Source organism: Giraffa tippelskirchi, chromosome 7 (genome assembly GCF_054371585.1).
Source record: "Giraffa tippelskirchi isolate mGirTip1 chromosome 7, T2T-mGirTip1v1.2.pri, whole genome shotgun sequence".
Taxonomy (NCBI): Eukaryota; Metazoa; Chordata; class Mammalia; order Artiodactyla; family Giraffidae; genus Giraffa; species Giraffa tippelskirchi.
In genome coordinates, this window is record NC_137281.1 from 21,921,070 (window position 1) to 21,936,348 (window position 15,279).

At 40.5% G+C, this 15,279-nt stretch overlaps 1 protein-coding gene across 1 annotated transcript in view; it reads right to left on the reverse strand.

Annotated features, from left to right (window-relative positions):
- HYDIN (HYDIN axonemal central pair apparatus protein) overlaps nucleotides 1-15,279 on the reverse strand; it is a 339,593-nt gene that overhangs the window by 152,191 nt on the left and 172,123 nt on the right. The window contains exons 19-21 of the mRNA XM_081512491.1: nucleotides 13,628-13,866; nucleotides 9,422-9,695; nucleotides 6,010-6,153 (exon numbers count right to left, since the gene is read on the reverse strand). Coding sequence (XP_081368617.1) covers nucleotides 6,010-6,153; nucleotides 9,422-9,695; nucleotides 13,628-13,866 — 657 coding nt within the window. The remainder of the gene's footprint in view (nucleotides 1-6,009; nucleotides 6,154-9,421; nucleotides 9,696-13,627; nucleotides 13,867-15,279) is intronic.

Consider the following 15,279-nt stretch of genomic DNA (forward strand, 5'->3'; position numbering starts at 1 on the left):
CCCCTGGCCTGCTGTGTCACTGCAGAGAGCTTTGAAGAGAAGAAGCCACACTCGGTTGTTTTGGCAAGAGGCCATTTAGAGGACAGTGATGAGAAAGAGTCGATGCATGGAGAACCTGCTCTATTTTAAAATGATCCCTTCTGGCTTGTTTGTCTCGCCAAATATCAGGAGACAGGATTTGCTGCTGGCCTTCATGAAGCAAACTGACTGCTAGTTTCAACTGACCTTTTCAATTCCACAGAGATGTGGTCTCATCTCTGTGGCTTATGAATGGTACAATAGTTACACAGTAGATCAAAACTGAGGAAACGGTTATAGAAAAATTCTTCTCATAGGCAGGCTTGGTATCATTATAGTCTAATGTGCTAAATCAAGTACACTGCCTTGAGCGGAAAACAAGGAGACAAGAATGGATAACTGGGTATTATGCAATTAAACCTGAATACCAAGACCTAACAGGTCTCCTGCACACCCTGGGTAATGAAGTCGCATTTCTTCACTGCCCCTGATATGGATTCAATGTGAGCAGGAAATGAACAATGAAAAATACAGTAGTAGGGCAGATTGCAAACTTGTGACATTTGGGAGGAAGTAGAGAAAGGCAAAAACAAACAGGACGTTATGACTCAATTCATTTCTTAGTTCAACAAGTTACTGTCATATTCAAAATATTTGCTGTTTTATTCCAGTGATAAATCCAAACAAAAGACATTTAAACAAGAATATGCATTAAGTAAAACAAGGCTTAAGAAGATAAAGAAAAGAAAAGGAACACTATCCACACATGTTTATGAGCCTTGGAAAAAATAATCTAACAAGAAACTAAGCTGCATACACTGTAATGTCTTGCACAGGATAACTATTCAATAAATCATCACTAAATTTTCCCTGAATGGCTACATTTAGAGAAAATATGATGTCACCAAATTTGGCACAGCTGTCACCAATAAATATCCTTCCTGATTACTTAAAAAAAGGAAGAATTTAAAACAGCAATGAAAACTTGATAGCTGCAGCAGGAATTCTTGTCATATTTTCTTTGTGTCTCAAGGACACTGTCAAGTCAGTTTCAGTTCAGCTCAGTAGCTCAGTCGTGTTCAACTCTTTGCGACCCCATGGGCTGTAGCATGCCAGGCTTTCCTGTCCATCACCGTCTCCTGTTGATTGCCCAAACTCAAGTCCATCGAGTCCGTGATGCCATCAAACCATCTCATCCTCTGTCATCACCCTCTCCTCCTGCGTTCAATCTTTCCCAGCATCAGGGTCTTTTCCAATGAGTCAGTTCTTCACATCAGGTGGCCAAAGTATTGAAACTTCAGCATCAGTCCTTCCAATGAATATTCAGGATTGATTTCCTTTAGGATTGACTGGTTAGACCACCCTTTAGTCCAGGGGACTCTCAAGAGTCTTCTCCAACACCACAGTTCAAAAGCATCATCTTCAGCACTCAGCTTTCTTTATGGTCCAACTCTAACATCCATACATGACTACTGGAAAAACCATAGCTTTGAATAGACAGACTTTTGTCAGCAAAGTAATGCCCCTGCTTTTTAACACGCTGTCTAGGTTGGTTATAGCTTTCCTTCCAAGGAGTAAGCGTCTTTTAATTTCATGGCTGCAGTCACCATCTGCAGTGATTTTGGAGCCCAAGAAAATAAAGTCTGTCACTGTTTCCATTGTTTTCCCATTTATTTGCCATGAAGTGATGGGACGGGATGCCATGATCTTAGTTTTCTGAATGTTGAGTTTTAAGCCAGCTTTCTCACTCTCCTCCTTCACTTCACTCCTATTGAACAGGAGGCTCTTTAGTTCCTCTTGCTTTCTGTCATAAGGGTGGTGTCATCTGTATATCTGAGGTTACTGATATTTTTTCGGGCAATCTTGATTCCAGCTTGTGCTTCATCCACCCTGGCATTTCGCATGATGTACTCTGCATATAAGTTAAATAAGCAGGGTGACAATACACAGCCTTGATGTACTCCTTTTCTGATTTGGAACCAGTCTGTTGTTACTAAAGAGCCTCTTGATGAAAGTGAAAGAGGAGAGTGAAAAAGTTGGCTTAAAGCTCAATGTTCAGAAAACTAAGATCATGGCATCTGGTCCTATCACTCCATGGGAAATAGATGGGGAAACAGTGTCAGACTTTATTTTTGGGGGCTCCAAAATCACTGCTGATGGTGATTGCAGCCATGAAATTAAAAGACGCTTACTCCTTGGAAGGAAGGTTATGGCTAACCTAGATAGCATATTTAAAAGCAGAGACATTACTTTGCCAACAAAAGTCCATCTAGTCAAGGCTATGGTTTTTCCAGTGGTCATGTATGGATGTGAGAGTTGGATGGTGAAGAAAGCTGAGCGCCGCAGAATTGATGCTTTTGAACTGTGGTGTTGGAGAAGACTCTTGAGAGTCCCTTGGACTGCAAGGAGATCCAATCAATCCATCCTAAAGGAGATCAATCCTGGGTGTTCATTGGAAGGACTGATGTTGAAGCTGAAACTCCAATACTTTGGCCACCTGACGCAAAGAGCTGACTCATTGGAAAAGACCCTAATGCTGGGTAGGATTGGGGGCAGGAGGAGAAGGGGACGACAGAGGATGAGATGGTTGGATGGCATCACTGACTCAATGGACATGGGTTTGGGTGGACTCCGGGAGTTGGTGATGGACAGAGAGGCCTGGCATGCTGCAATTCATGGGGTCGCAAAGAGTCAGACACAACTGAGTGACTGAACTGAACTGTTGTTCCATGTCAGGTTCTAACTGTTGCTTCTTGACCTACATACAGATTTCTCAGGAGGCAGGGAAAAGTGTTCTGGTATTCCCATCTCTTGAAGAATTTTCCACAGTTTGTTGTGATTCACACAGTCAAAGGCTTTGGCATAGTCAATAAAGCAGAAGTAGATGTTTTTCTGGAACTCTCTTACTTTTTCCATGATTCAACGAATGCTGGCAATTTGATCTCTGGTTTCTCTGCCTTTTCTAAATCCAGCTTGAACATCCAGCAGTTCTCGGTTCACATACTGTTGAAGCCTAGCTTGGAGAATTTTGAGCATTACCTTGCTAGAGTGTGAGATAAGTGCAATTGTGTGGTAGTTTGAACATTCCTTGGCATTGCGTTTCTTTGGGATTGGAATGAAAACTCACCTTTTCCAGTCCTGTGGCCACTGCTGAGTTTTCCAAATTTGCTGGCATATTGAGTGCAGCACTTTCACAACATCATCTTTTAGGATTTGAAATAGCTCAGCTGGAATTCTACCACTTCCACTAGCTTGTTCACAGTGATGCTTTCTAAGGCCCACTTGACTTTGCACTCCAGGATGTCTGGCTCTAGGTGAGTGATCATACCATCATGGTAATCTGGGTCAATAAAGATCTTTTTTTGTATAGTTCCTCTGTATTCTTGCCACCTCTTCTTAATATCTTCTGCTTCTATTAGGTCTGTAGCATTTCTGTCCTTTATTGTGCCCATCTTTGCATAAAATATTCCCTTGCTTGGTATCTCTAATTTTTTTGAAGAGATTGCTAGTCTTTCCTAATCTTTCATTTTCCTCTATTTCTTTGCATTGATCACTTAGAGAGGCTCTCTTATCTCTCATTGCTATTCCTTAGAACTTTGCATTCAAATGGGTGTATGTCTCCTTTTCTCCTTTGCCTTATGCTTCTTTTCTCTATTTGTAAGGCCCTCCTCAGACAACCATTTTGCCTTTTTGGATTTCTTTTTCTTGGGGATAGTTTTAATAACAGCCTCCTGTACAATGTCATGAACCTCTGCCCACAGTTCTTCAGACACTCTGTCTGTCAGATCTAATCCCTTGAATCTATCTGTCACTTCCACCATATAATCATTAGGGATTTGATTTAGGTCATACCTGAATGTTCTAGTGGTTTTCCCTACTTTTTTCAATTTAAGTCTGAATTTGGCAATGAGGAGTTCATGATCTGAGCCACAGTCAGCTCCCAGTCTTGTTTTTGCAGACTGTATAGAGCTCTTCCATCTCCGGCTGCAAAGAATATAATCAATCTGATTTCGGGACTGACCATCTGGTGATGTCCACATGTAGCATCGTCTCTTGTGTTGTTGCAGGAGGATGTTTGCTATGAACAGTGCATTGTCTTGGCAAAACTCTGTTAGCCTTTTCCCTGCTTCATTTTGTATTCCAAGGCCAAACTTGCTGTTATTTCAGGTATCTCTTGATACCAAGTCAGTTTAGCATCCTGTAACTGAACCCACAATCCTACTTCTTCATTCTCCACCAGTCTGTGAAACGTTAGAGTTTTTGCTTGCCTTTACTGATTAACAACACAGTAAGTGCTGAAACATTATTTGTTGACTTGAACTGAATTGTGTTAATACATCTCATCGCTCATACTAGCCAATAAGCTCTCTTATTCATCTCCTGGCAGAGCACCTTATTCATGGTGGGTGTTCAACAGGTATTTATTTAATATGAACAATTTTACAGAACACACTACCAGAACAAATGATTCTGAACACTCTCCTTCAAGCCTCTGTTAATAAAAGGAACCCCGGTTGGTTCCCTCATAACCCAGCAGGCACTGCCACACCTAGACCTTTCGTATGACAGCACAGATCATACCTGTGGGATCTCCCTCAAGGCTTGGTCTTCCCTGTTGACTGTGAGGTTCATCAGGGAGGAACTACTCACTGTTGTATCTCTATGACCCAACACAGGGCCTGGCACAGAGTAGGTCTGGATACATATTCCACTCAGCGGCCTGTTTCAGTGAATACATCTGACCATGTCACTCCCTTCCCCAAAGCCCTCCAATGGTCACCCGGAGTGAAACCCAAAGTTCACAACACACGTCCCAGTCATGCCACACACATCTGGCCCCTGCCCACTTCTCCAGATGGACTTCATTGTCATTCTTGGCACAATCTCTATCTAAGGTGGACTTTCAGCTTTTTTATGTTGACCAAGCTCTTTCCTGACTCAGGCCCTTTGCATGTGCTGTTTCTTACAATTCTCTCCCCCTCTCTCATCACCAGACTGCTGTTTTTCAAGTCCCAACTTGAGCTGTCTCCTGACACATGCTCTCACTGCACTGTATCTTTTCTTCATAGTACTGGTTAGGACTGCCATTTAAACAATTAAATTTTCATAGTTTGTTTACAGTCTGTAACCTCAACCAATGTCTCAGCTTTGACTATGTCAGATTTTCAGCACAAACACAGCCTTCAACTCAGAGATGTTCCACACATACCTGTTTTGAATAGTAAATAATTTTCTGCTGGAAACCTGCCTAGGAGTAGGCTGAGTCCTGCTGTGATATCTCCCTCTCCTCGTATCATGCCTGCCCCCTTCCCTAAGCAGCAATCATACCATCTCCTCCTTGTCCCAGGCCTCCACCACTTACTGCTCACCCTTAATGGCACATAAAGTCATATACAGGTATAAGCACATGAATTAAAGAATGTGAATCAAATAGTTTAAGTCAATGATTTTCAAGCAGCATTAGGTGATCTACAAAATAGCTTAACTTGTCTCTCAATTTCTTCCTGTATATCACGGGAAAGATATCAGACCTTCCCACATAGATTGTTGTGAGGGACAACTGGGAAATGTGTGTAATGAACATGGCTCAATGCCCAGTACATACCAATCGATAATGGGTAGCTATTCTAACTGGTTACTGTAATTATCAAAAATTCTTCTCCAACCATTTCTGTACTATGATGCCAATTTTACCTATGTAGAGTAAATGATGGACTGAAATGCATTTTCAGTCACAGAATATCCCTTCATTTTGGTCTCGTACATCAGAAATGATGGAATAGAATTTTCACGGCAATTCACCTTTCAGAGGAATGTAGGCTTAGATTAGGAATTTTTAGTTGAATGTGTACTGGCCTCTGAAATTGCAAAAACACTGATGGGGTGTGGGTCTAACAGGATTCCCATTGATTTAGCTTCCTAAATGAAAGTGTGAATATGTGGACCCCTGGCTGGAGAGTGCCCTGCCCTCTGCAGCATAGCCTCACTGACCTTCTCCAGTTGGTAAATGAGCTGCTTGGTGGAGAGCTGGATGAATGGCGCCACAAACTCACAGATGATGTTCACGGTCATCACCAGGCTCTTTCCCTTTTGTGTCCCAGTGATGGTGTGGCACACTAGCTTTTCTTTGACTACCTGCGAACAAGATATACGAGCATTTGTGGACCCTCCATAGTTCAGAAAACTTAATTCTCAACCATCAGCAAACATTCTCAACAACTTGCTTGGGGACATCAGGGAAGAGCACAGTTTTCTGAGCAGTGCATGTCAGGGAGGGGTCTCTGTCACAGTTAAAGTCTGATTGGTTAGATATGGCCAGGGTGGATCCTTTGTCTACTTCTGACTGTCCCTGAGGGCACAATCAATTTACATCCCATTCATCCAGTATGCTTATGGAAGATCTATTATGCACTAGGGCTGTTAGGGACTGGATACACAAAACAGTGATGGACGATGCAGATAAAACAAAGGACACTATAGGCAAGGTGAAAAGACAGCCCTCGGAATGGGAGAAAATAATAGCAAATGAAGCAACGGACAAACAATCTCAAAAATATACAAGCAACTCCTGCAGCTCAATTCCAGAAAAATAAATGACCCAATCAAAAAGTGGGCCAAAGAACTAAACAGACACTTCCCCAAAGAAGACATACAGATGGCTAACAAACACATGAAAAGATGCTCAACATCACTCATTATCAGAGAAATGCAAATCAAAATCACAGTGAGGTACCATTTCACGCCCGTCAGAATGGCTGCTATCCAAAAGACTACAAGCAATAAATGCTGGAGAGGGTGTGGAGAAAAGGGAACCCTCTTACACTGTTGGTGGGAATGCAAACTAGTACAGACACTATGGAGAACAGTGTGGAGATTCCTCAAAAAACTGGAAATAGAGCGGCCATATGACCCAGCAATCCCACTGCTGGGCATACACACTGAGGAAACCAGACTTGAAAGAGACACGTGTACCCCAATGTTCATCACAACACTGTTTATAGCAGCCAGGACATGGAAGCAGCCTAGATGCCCATCAGCAGATGAACGGATAAGGAAGCTGTGGTACATAAACACAATGGAATATTACTAAGCCATTAAAAAGAATACATTCGATTCAGTTCTAATGAGGTGGATGAAACTGGAGCCTATTATACAGAGTGAAATAAGCCAGAAAGAAAAACACCAATACAGTATACTAACACATATATATGGTATTTAGTCAATCGGTAAAGATAACCCTGTATGTGAGACATCAAAAGATAAACAGACAGTATTATGGACTCTATGGGAGAGTCCTGATAGTGACATTGTAAACATGTTCCTGCAATGGACCATCAGTATTGAGCTGAGGGGCTGCATTCTATTCATCTTTGCATCCTCAGTGCCTACCGTGGTGATTGTCATGTGTACATACTCAGTGAAAGTTGGCTGACAGACACAGATAAACAGAACAGTATTATGGACTCTATAGGAGAGGGCGAGGGCGGGATGATATGGGAGAATGGCATGGAAGCATGTAAATTATCATATGTGAAACGAATCGCCAGTCCAGGTTTAATGCATGATACAGGGTGCTCAGGGCTGGTGCACCGGAATGACCCGGAGGGATGGGATGGGGAGGGAGGTGGAAGAGGGGTTCTGGAAGAGGAAAACATGTACACACATGGTGGATTCATGTCAATGTATGGCAAAACAAATACTATATTGTAAAGTTAAAAAATAGAAAATAAACTAATTAAAAAAAAAATCGTTCATGGGCTATCACTGTGCTGTATACCTGAAGCTAACACAATATTGTAAATCAACTATACTTCAGTTAAAAAAAAAATCTTCACAGGCTTAGAGTTCAAAGGTAGTTACATGATTTCTTACCAAGCTAGCTGGAAACTGACTGGAACAATTTTGCCTTTCATATTTGAATATTTAAAAATCATATACAGTAACTAATACTCCTTTGGACCCAAGAAGCCTAGATTTTTATAGAGTAGAAAGGACCCAAAGTGAATTTATATCATGAATAGCCTTTATTGAAGACTGGCTAAGGTTTCAGATGTTAATGAATTCAAGACTCATCACTCTACGTAGCAGAACTTGGAAGAACATTCAGGGAAGCTTTTAGTAAAGCTATAGCTGAATTTAGAACCCCAGCAGCTCAGATTTAATGGCTTTAAAAATAGTCAACTCCTGATAGTGACATTGTAAACATGTTCCTGCAATGGACCATCAGTATTGAGCTGAGGGGCTGCATTCTATTCATCTTTGCATCCTCAGTGCCTACCGTGGTGATTGTCATGTGTTCATACTCAGTGAAAGTTGGCTGAACCCTCAATAACAGAAAGAACACATTATACACTCCGCCATGAGAAATAACTGTCTTTTTAAAATTGAGGATGTGTTTTACCTGAAAATATTCTGTGAAGAAACAATTTAAGTGAAACAAAGTGACCCTGTGACTTCAGAGGAGCTAAACAGTGGACCAGATTTCCCATCTCATCTGCTGGGAGACAACTTATTACTGTTTCCTTTGTCATGAAGAGAAAGTTCAGCGTCACATCCTAATTTAGTAACACGAGCAAAAGCTCAGGTAACCACCATTTCTCATTCACAAATCTGTCTTTGTGAAGAGGCTTATAAATGATTTTAGATTTTTAAGTTTTTGATGGTTTCTAACCTCCATGAGGTGATAAGAATAAACAGACACATGGTTGGATCTGCCTAAATGTCTTTAGCGGAATGGTGATAATGTGAATAACAGCAGAACGTCAGAGTTGAAGATAAATGTGGCTCTTTTATCCATACATAAAAATGTGATGATTATAAATGTGAATCCTTCAACTCAGGCTGAGAGGAAAGGAAGTGAAGACATTCCAATACCTGGATAGGAGAGGCAGCCAAGAGTGACTATAAAAACATTTTTAAAAATAAATATTAAGGGAATACTGCTAAGTGTTAATCGGAGAAGGCAATGGCAACCCACTCCAGTGTTCTTGCTGGAGAATCCCAGGGACGGCAGAGCCTGGTGGGCTGCCGTCTATGGGATCGCACAGAATTGGACATGACTGAAGCGACTTAGCAGCAGCAGCTAAGTGTTAATAAGGGCTTAGGTTTGGCTGAATGCTGGTTGTCTCTCCACCAGAGACCTACTGGCTTTGTTGATTCTGGGGATGAGAGCCTGCTTTAAATGGTATTTTAGGATTGGGTTCACGGCAGCTGCAGAAACAAACAGAAAAATCCACAGTGCTGAAACTTGAATGGAATGGGTGCTGCCATGGTAACACAGTGCTGTATGCAATCCTTGAGAAACCATAGCCTTCCTTCAGATAAATGTCAAGAGACTCACCTAAGAAACACAGCAAAGATTTATTTAGAAGAATAACAGCTTCTAAACATGGCATCCTCTTACCCTGGGAGTGGTGGAATAGCCTTTGAGTATCACATCCATCGTCTGGCCTGGGGACAGCTCCATCCTGACAGGGTGGAGCTGAAACACGGGGCCATGAGGCTCCCTGGGCGCCTGGCAGCACTGGACCTGGGCCTGGCTCTTAGCATGATCTTTGTTGGCCAGTTTCTTCTTGCTCAACTTTTCTTGGGGACAGAAATTTTCATTCATCCAGAATAACTGTTGGACCCGACGTCCCTTGTTGGTCAACTTGAAGTGGTAGTAATAGGTGTCCAGGCTGGAAAAGAGGAGGGAGGGATTCACAGAACTTCCCTGTGGGTTGTTCTGTTAAGCTCTACACACTTGGGATTTATCCCTCTGGAAGTACTTAAAAAGTGAGCAAAAAAATAGACATCAGCATTTTTTTTTTTTGTAATGTAGAAAGGCTAAACAGTGATGCTATGAGGAGCTGCTACAGTAATAGGACAATGTAGCATCTACTCATAGGGTCATTAGTAGTCCCTGAGTTTCCATCACCAAGAAGGGGTTGTGGGGAAGTGGATCCATCCGTCCTCAGTCTTTCTCATCAGGAGAAGCCACCACAGAACACAAAGATACAGATCATGTGAAAACCACTTTCATTTGCAAGAAACAGTTGTGAGGAGTGAAAATAAAATACCTCCTGGAGGAGAAGCTTACTTCAAATTGTGTTGAGTAAACTTCTAGTGACCAGTAAAATGCCTTGTGATGGACTCAATTTGAAGGGAACTTCAAAGAGAAACAAAACATCCTCTAAGTCTTACAGTCAAGGAGATTGTAATAGATCAGAACACCAGCCAGACTGGTCATTTTTCTTAGACTCATGTGCTTTAAAGATGCTACTATTTCATTCACTTATTCATTCATCTGTTACACAAATAAAGTACCTATTTATTATCTGGTTCTTTGCGAGCTACAGGGATTTATAAGATCTTGGAGGTGGTTTATATGTGTTTTTGAGTGTTTTTCTTTTAATTGATTGTAAGCTTGCTTTAAAATATTCTTTTCAGATAAAAATTCATCTCAGGGCTTTTTAAATTTATTTTTAATTTTGAGGGACTTTGAGTTTTCATCTCATCTGTCCCTTCTTTGGAAAGATGTCATATCTAATAAGCAAGCTGAACCTTGATAAAAAATGAGTGCCAGTTGTCAGGTACAACCATTTTTACCTAAATATATGTCCAGCAGGGCTTCCTCATTGGAGTCTTTACTTTGTAGTTAGACTTCATGGCTAAAAGTACACTTTTAGGGGAAATAACAAGTAATAAATACTATAAACTAGGTAGGGTCCCTGTCACTTATTCAGAGTATATCTTTTAACCATTACAGCAACCCAGTAATAATAAGTATATTTACTCCCATTTTATTGATGAAGAAACAGACACTCTGAAAATTGAAAGTTGTTGTTCAAAAATATGCCATTAGAAAAGGTGGCATCTGGGTATTTCTTTAGACCTTATGCCCCAAAAGCTGGCAAATGTTTCCAGTAAGGGACTGAATAATAAATATTTTAGACCTTTTGGGCCTTGTGGTCCACTACAACCACTCTACTCTCCATTGCAGTGTCAAAGAAGCCATAGAAGATACATGTATATGAATGGCCATGGCTGTGTTGCAATAACACTATTTTTTAAAATTTATTTTTAATTTGAGGATAATTGCTTCACAATGTTATATTGGTTTCTGCTATATAACAACACACATCAGCCATAGTATACATATGTCCCCTCCCTCCCGAGCTTCCCTCTCACCCCCCAACCCCATCCCATCCCACTAGGTGGTCATAGAGCACTGGGGTGAGCTTCCTGCATCGTACAGCATCTTCCCACTAGCTATCTGTTTTATATATGGTAGTGTATATGTTTCAATACTACTCTTTCAATTTGTCCCACGCTCTCCTTCTCCCACTATATCCACAAGTCTGTTCTCTATATCTGCTTCTCTACTCCTGCCCTGAAAATATATCCAATGACCCTTTATTTATAGAAACAGGCAATGGGCTGTAGTTTTCCCACCTTTGCTTTTGATGACTCTTCTGCAGATTGCTGGCATCAAGATTTTATGTCAAAAAGAAGGACGGTAGAGTTTAGGCAGAGCAGAAATTGGCAGTTAAAAGCTACAGGTTGCTTCTGTTTTCATAGAAAACTATCAGCTAATCCTCCAATTCTAGGCAAGTGTCAGAATATCTTTTGGGGCTCAGTTCATGTTCAATTCTTTGCGACTCCATGGACTGCAGCATGCCAGGCTTCCCTGTCCTTCACCAACTACCAGAGCTTGCTCAAACTCATGTCCATCAAGTTGGTGACACCATTCAACCATCTCATCCTCTGTCATCACCTTCTCCCACGTTCAATCTTTCCCAGCATCAGGGTCTTTTCCAATGAGTCAGTTCTTCACATCAGGTGGCCTAAGTACTGGGTTTCAGCTTCAGCATCAGTCCTTCCAATGAATATTCAGGACTGATTTCCTTTAGGATTGACTGATTGGATCTCCTTGCAGTCCAAGGGACTCTCAAGAGTCTTCTCCAACACCACAGTTCAAAAGCATCAATTCTTCGGTGCTCAGCTTTCCTTATAGTCCAACTCTCACATCTATACATAACTACTGGAAAAACCATAGCTTTGACTAGACAGACCTTTGTCAGCCAGGTAATGTCTCTGCTTTTTAATATGCTGTTTAGATTGGTCATAGTTTTTCTTCCAAGGAGCCAAGCATCTTTTAACTTCATGGCTGCAGTCACCACCTGCAGTGATTTTGGAGTCCAAGAAAATAAAGTCTGTCACAGTTTCCATTGTTTCCCCATCTATTTGCAATGAAGTGATGGGACCGGATGCCATGATCTTAGTTTTCTGAATGTTGAGCTTTAAGCCAACTTTTTCACTCTCCTCTTTCACTTTTCATCAAGAGGCTCTTTAGTTCCTCTTTGTTTTCTGCCATAAGAGTGGTGTCATCTGTGTATCTGAGGTTATTGATATTTCTCACAGTAATATTGATTCCAGCTTGTGCTTCATTCAGTCTGGCATTTCTCATGATGTACTCTGCATATACGTTAAACAAGTAGGGTGACAATATACAGCCTTGATGTACTCCTTTTCCAATTTGGAACCAGTCTGTTGTTCCATGTCTGGTTCTAACTGTTGCTTCTTGACCTGCATACAGATTTCTTAGGTATTTGACACTATTTTTAGATTAAGGAGAACATGTAATTAAGTCTGGTTTGCAGTATATTGTTTTCTATAAGTATATCTGAATGCACTTAACAAAGAAATCTGGAAACAGAGGCATGGTACACAATGACAAAATGCCCTGGCTTATGGTTAATGGACAGGAGGAGAGGGCTCCTAATATTATTTTGTCAGGTACACCTTCTGTTAACACAGTGTGTCCATCTTGGTTTCAGGGCCTCAGACCAGAAGGCAAGAGCATCCCTTTGAGATCTGTTCACAGTATTGAAACAAACAGGAACCAATTCAGCTGGTTCCTGAGAGTCAACTAGTGACAACGTGTGACTCTTGCTGAGGAACCGTGAACAAATTCCCACACATACCCTCCATGGTTAGTATTCAAACCCCACACATTTTAAGAGTTACATTTACATCATTCTGCTCAGAAGTGTCTATACTGTGACACCTGTTATTTAAATATCTAGGCTCTCTAGCTTTTCCTGAGTCATCAGGTGAAGCCAACCACAATCATTTCAATTGTTGGTGCTATGGTAAGGAGGCAAGCAGAGGACATGATACAGGAAAAAAATCATGGCTTTGCGATACCTGAAAAGATACATTTGCAATATATTTTTACCTTCCTAGTTATATTCTATTTATGTTATCACTAGGTTGCATCTTTATTTTCTACATTCATGGAGAGAAGTTAGCAATGTACTGAAATCAAAGAAAGAAATCATGATTGAGATTCTAAATCTGTCACAGAGAATCCACTCTAAGTTTTAAAGAAGAACACCCTTCCTATGAACCATCTCTTCTCTAGTGCAGAGGGACACAGCTTGCAGTATGTAACCAAACTAAGACTAGAAAATGTCTCCCTGTGGCTGATGAACCACCTGGAGGAGGGAAACTGAAGATGAGGAGGCTAGTTCAATTTACTTAAGAATAATTTTCTGAAGTAGAAGTGGTGCTTAGCTTATACAATATATATGATATGTATAAAAACTGGTCCATGATATTTCTTTACCTAAAGTGTGCTCCCAAATTGAGTTCTGGTGCAAAGGGTTTATCTGAAACAATGGTGGAGCCAACTCCTGAAGCCTGGACAGGAATTCGGTAGGTGTTGCTATTTTCAACGTCCAAAACGACTGTGTCTTTGAATGTCAGTATGTCATTCAGGTTGGCGGTCAGTGTCAGTTCAACATCACTTTCCGGGGGAACCATGCCTTCCTTGGGCTCAATGGTCCAAAGGGACTTTTTGTGTGCCTGTAAAACAAGACTACAAGTTAACTGTGAAGATATTCTTGGCCTTTCATTCTGCACATGTCAAAGCCCTCTATACTTCAGATGCCTGGCACTGCAGAATTCAACATCAGAGACAAACATTATTTTTTTGAATCAAAGCAGCTGGGTGTTTGTTGGCTTTTCTTTTTTTCAAAAAGCAATATGATTCTGAAGAGCAAGCCTACAATTCTACTTTTGAATGCGCTGTGAAGATTCTTTACATCTTTTTCGTAAGATGACAGCTCAGCTCTCTAACAAACTTATACTAATTATCTGCTCTAATCTCCAAATTCTGAGACACCAACAGAAGGTACAAAATCCTTCCTGGAATTTGCAATTTTTAAAAGAAATGTTTTGCAAGTGCAAAATTTCCGTGATGTTATAGTAGGGCTGAACAGCTTTCATTGATAAAAACAATATAAAATCATTTTGGTTTCTATTATTTCATAATAATCAATAGAATTTCATTTGCTAGATGTCCTAGCTTATTTTAAAACGTGTGACAGGACTAAATAATAGAGTTGGAAGTGACTCCTACCAATGTGCCCACTTTAACTACTTATATCCTCATAGCTCAGTCTCTTTACTCCCCAAGGTCTTTGAACAACACTTAGCAATGAAGCTTACTCTTACCATAACATTTTAAGTTGAAAACATTCTCCCTCCAGTACTCCTTATACTTTTACCCTGCTCGATTTTTTACCATCTTCTAACATAGTGCATGATTGACTTACCATTATCCTGCTCTCCTTGCACTACAATATACACTCTCTGTAGAAGGGATTTTTGTCTCTTTTGTTATAGTTGTTCTTGTATCTATAATTATGCATGGTACATAGTAGATGCTTAAGAAATATTTGTTAGATGAACTCATATATCTGCCTTTTAATCAAATCCTGTGATGTTAGAGAACTCATTTACCAACTAAGGTAACATATCCCTGGTTTTTAACAATCCGTAATATCTGGTATGTCTTCCTTACATTAAGCAGAGATCTGTTTGTTTTTGACCTTCCATATACTGGTATTTGGTCCACTCTCTTGGAGCTAAACAGAACAAACTGAATCTCCCTCTTTTGTTTAACAGCCCTTCAAATTCCACCTCCAACTTAAGAAGAAAACCTCTTACGGCTCCAAAGTAAGTTGAAAATTTGGTTAACGTGTCAATAATAATATAAAAAAATGACTCAAGCTATAAGCATCTTATTTAAAAACATAAACTCTGTGTCTTTAGTGTTAATCTACTTTCCTAGGCTGCTTTTAAGACTTTTCTCCTTGTATTTGATTAATTAGGGTGCAGTTTCACTACAGTGTGTCTAGTTATGAGTTTATTTGTATATCCTGCTTGGAATTTGCTACCCTTCCAGAATCTGTGGTTTGGTATCTTTACTTCTGA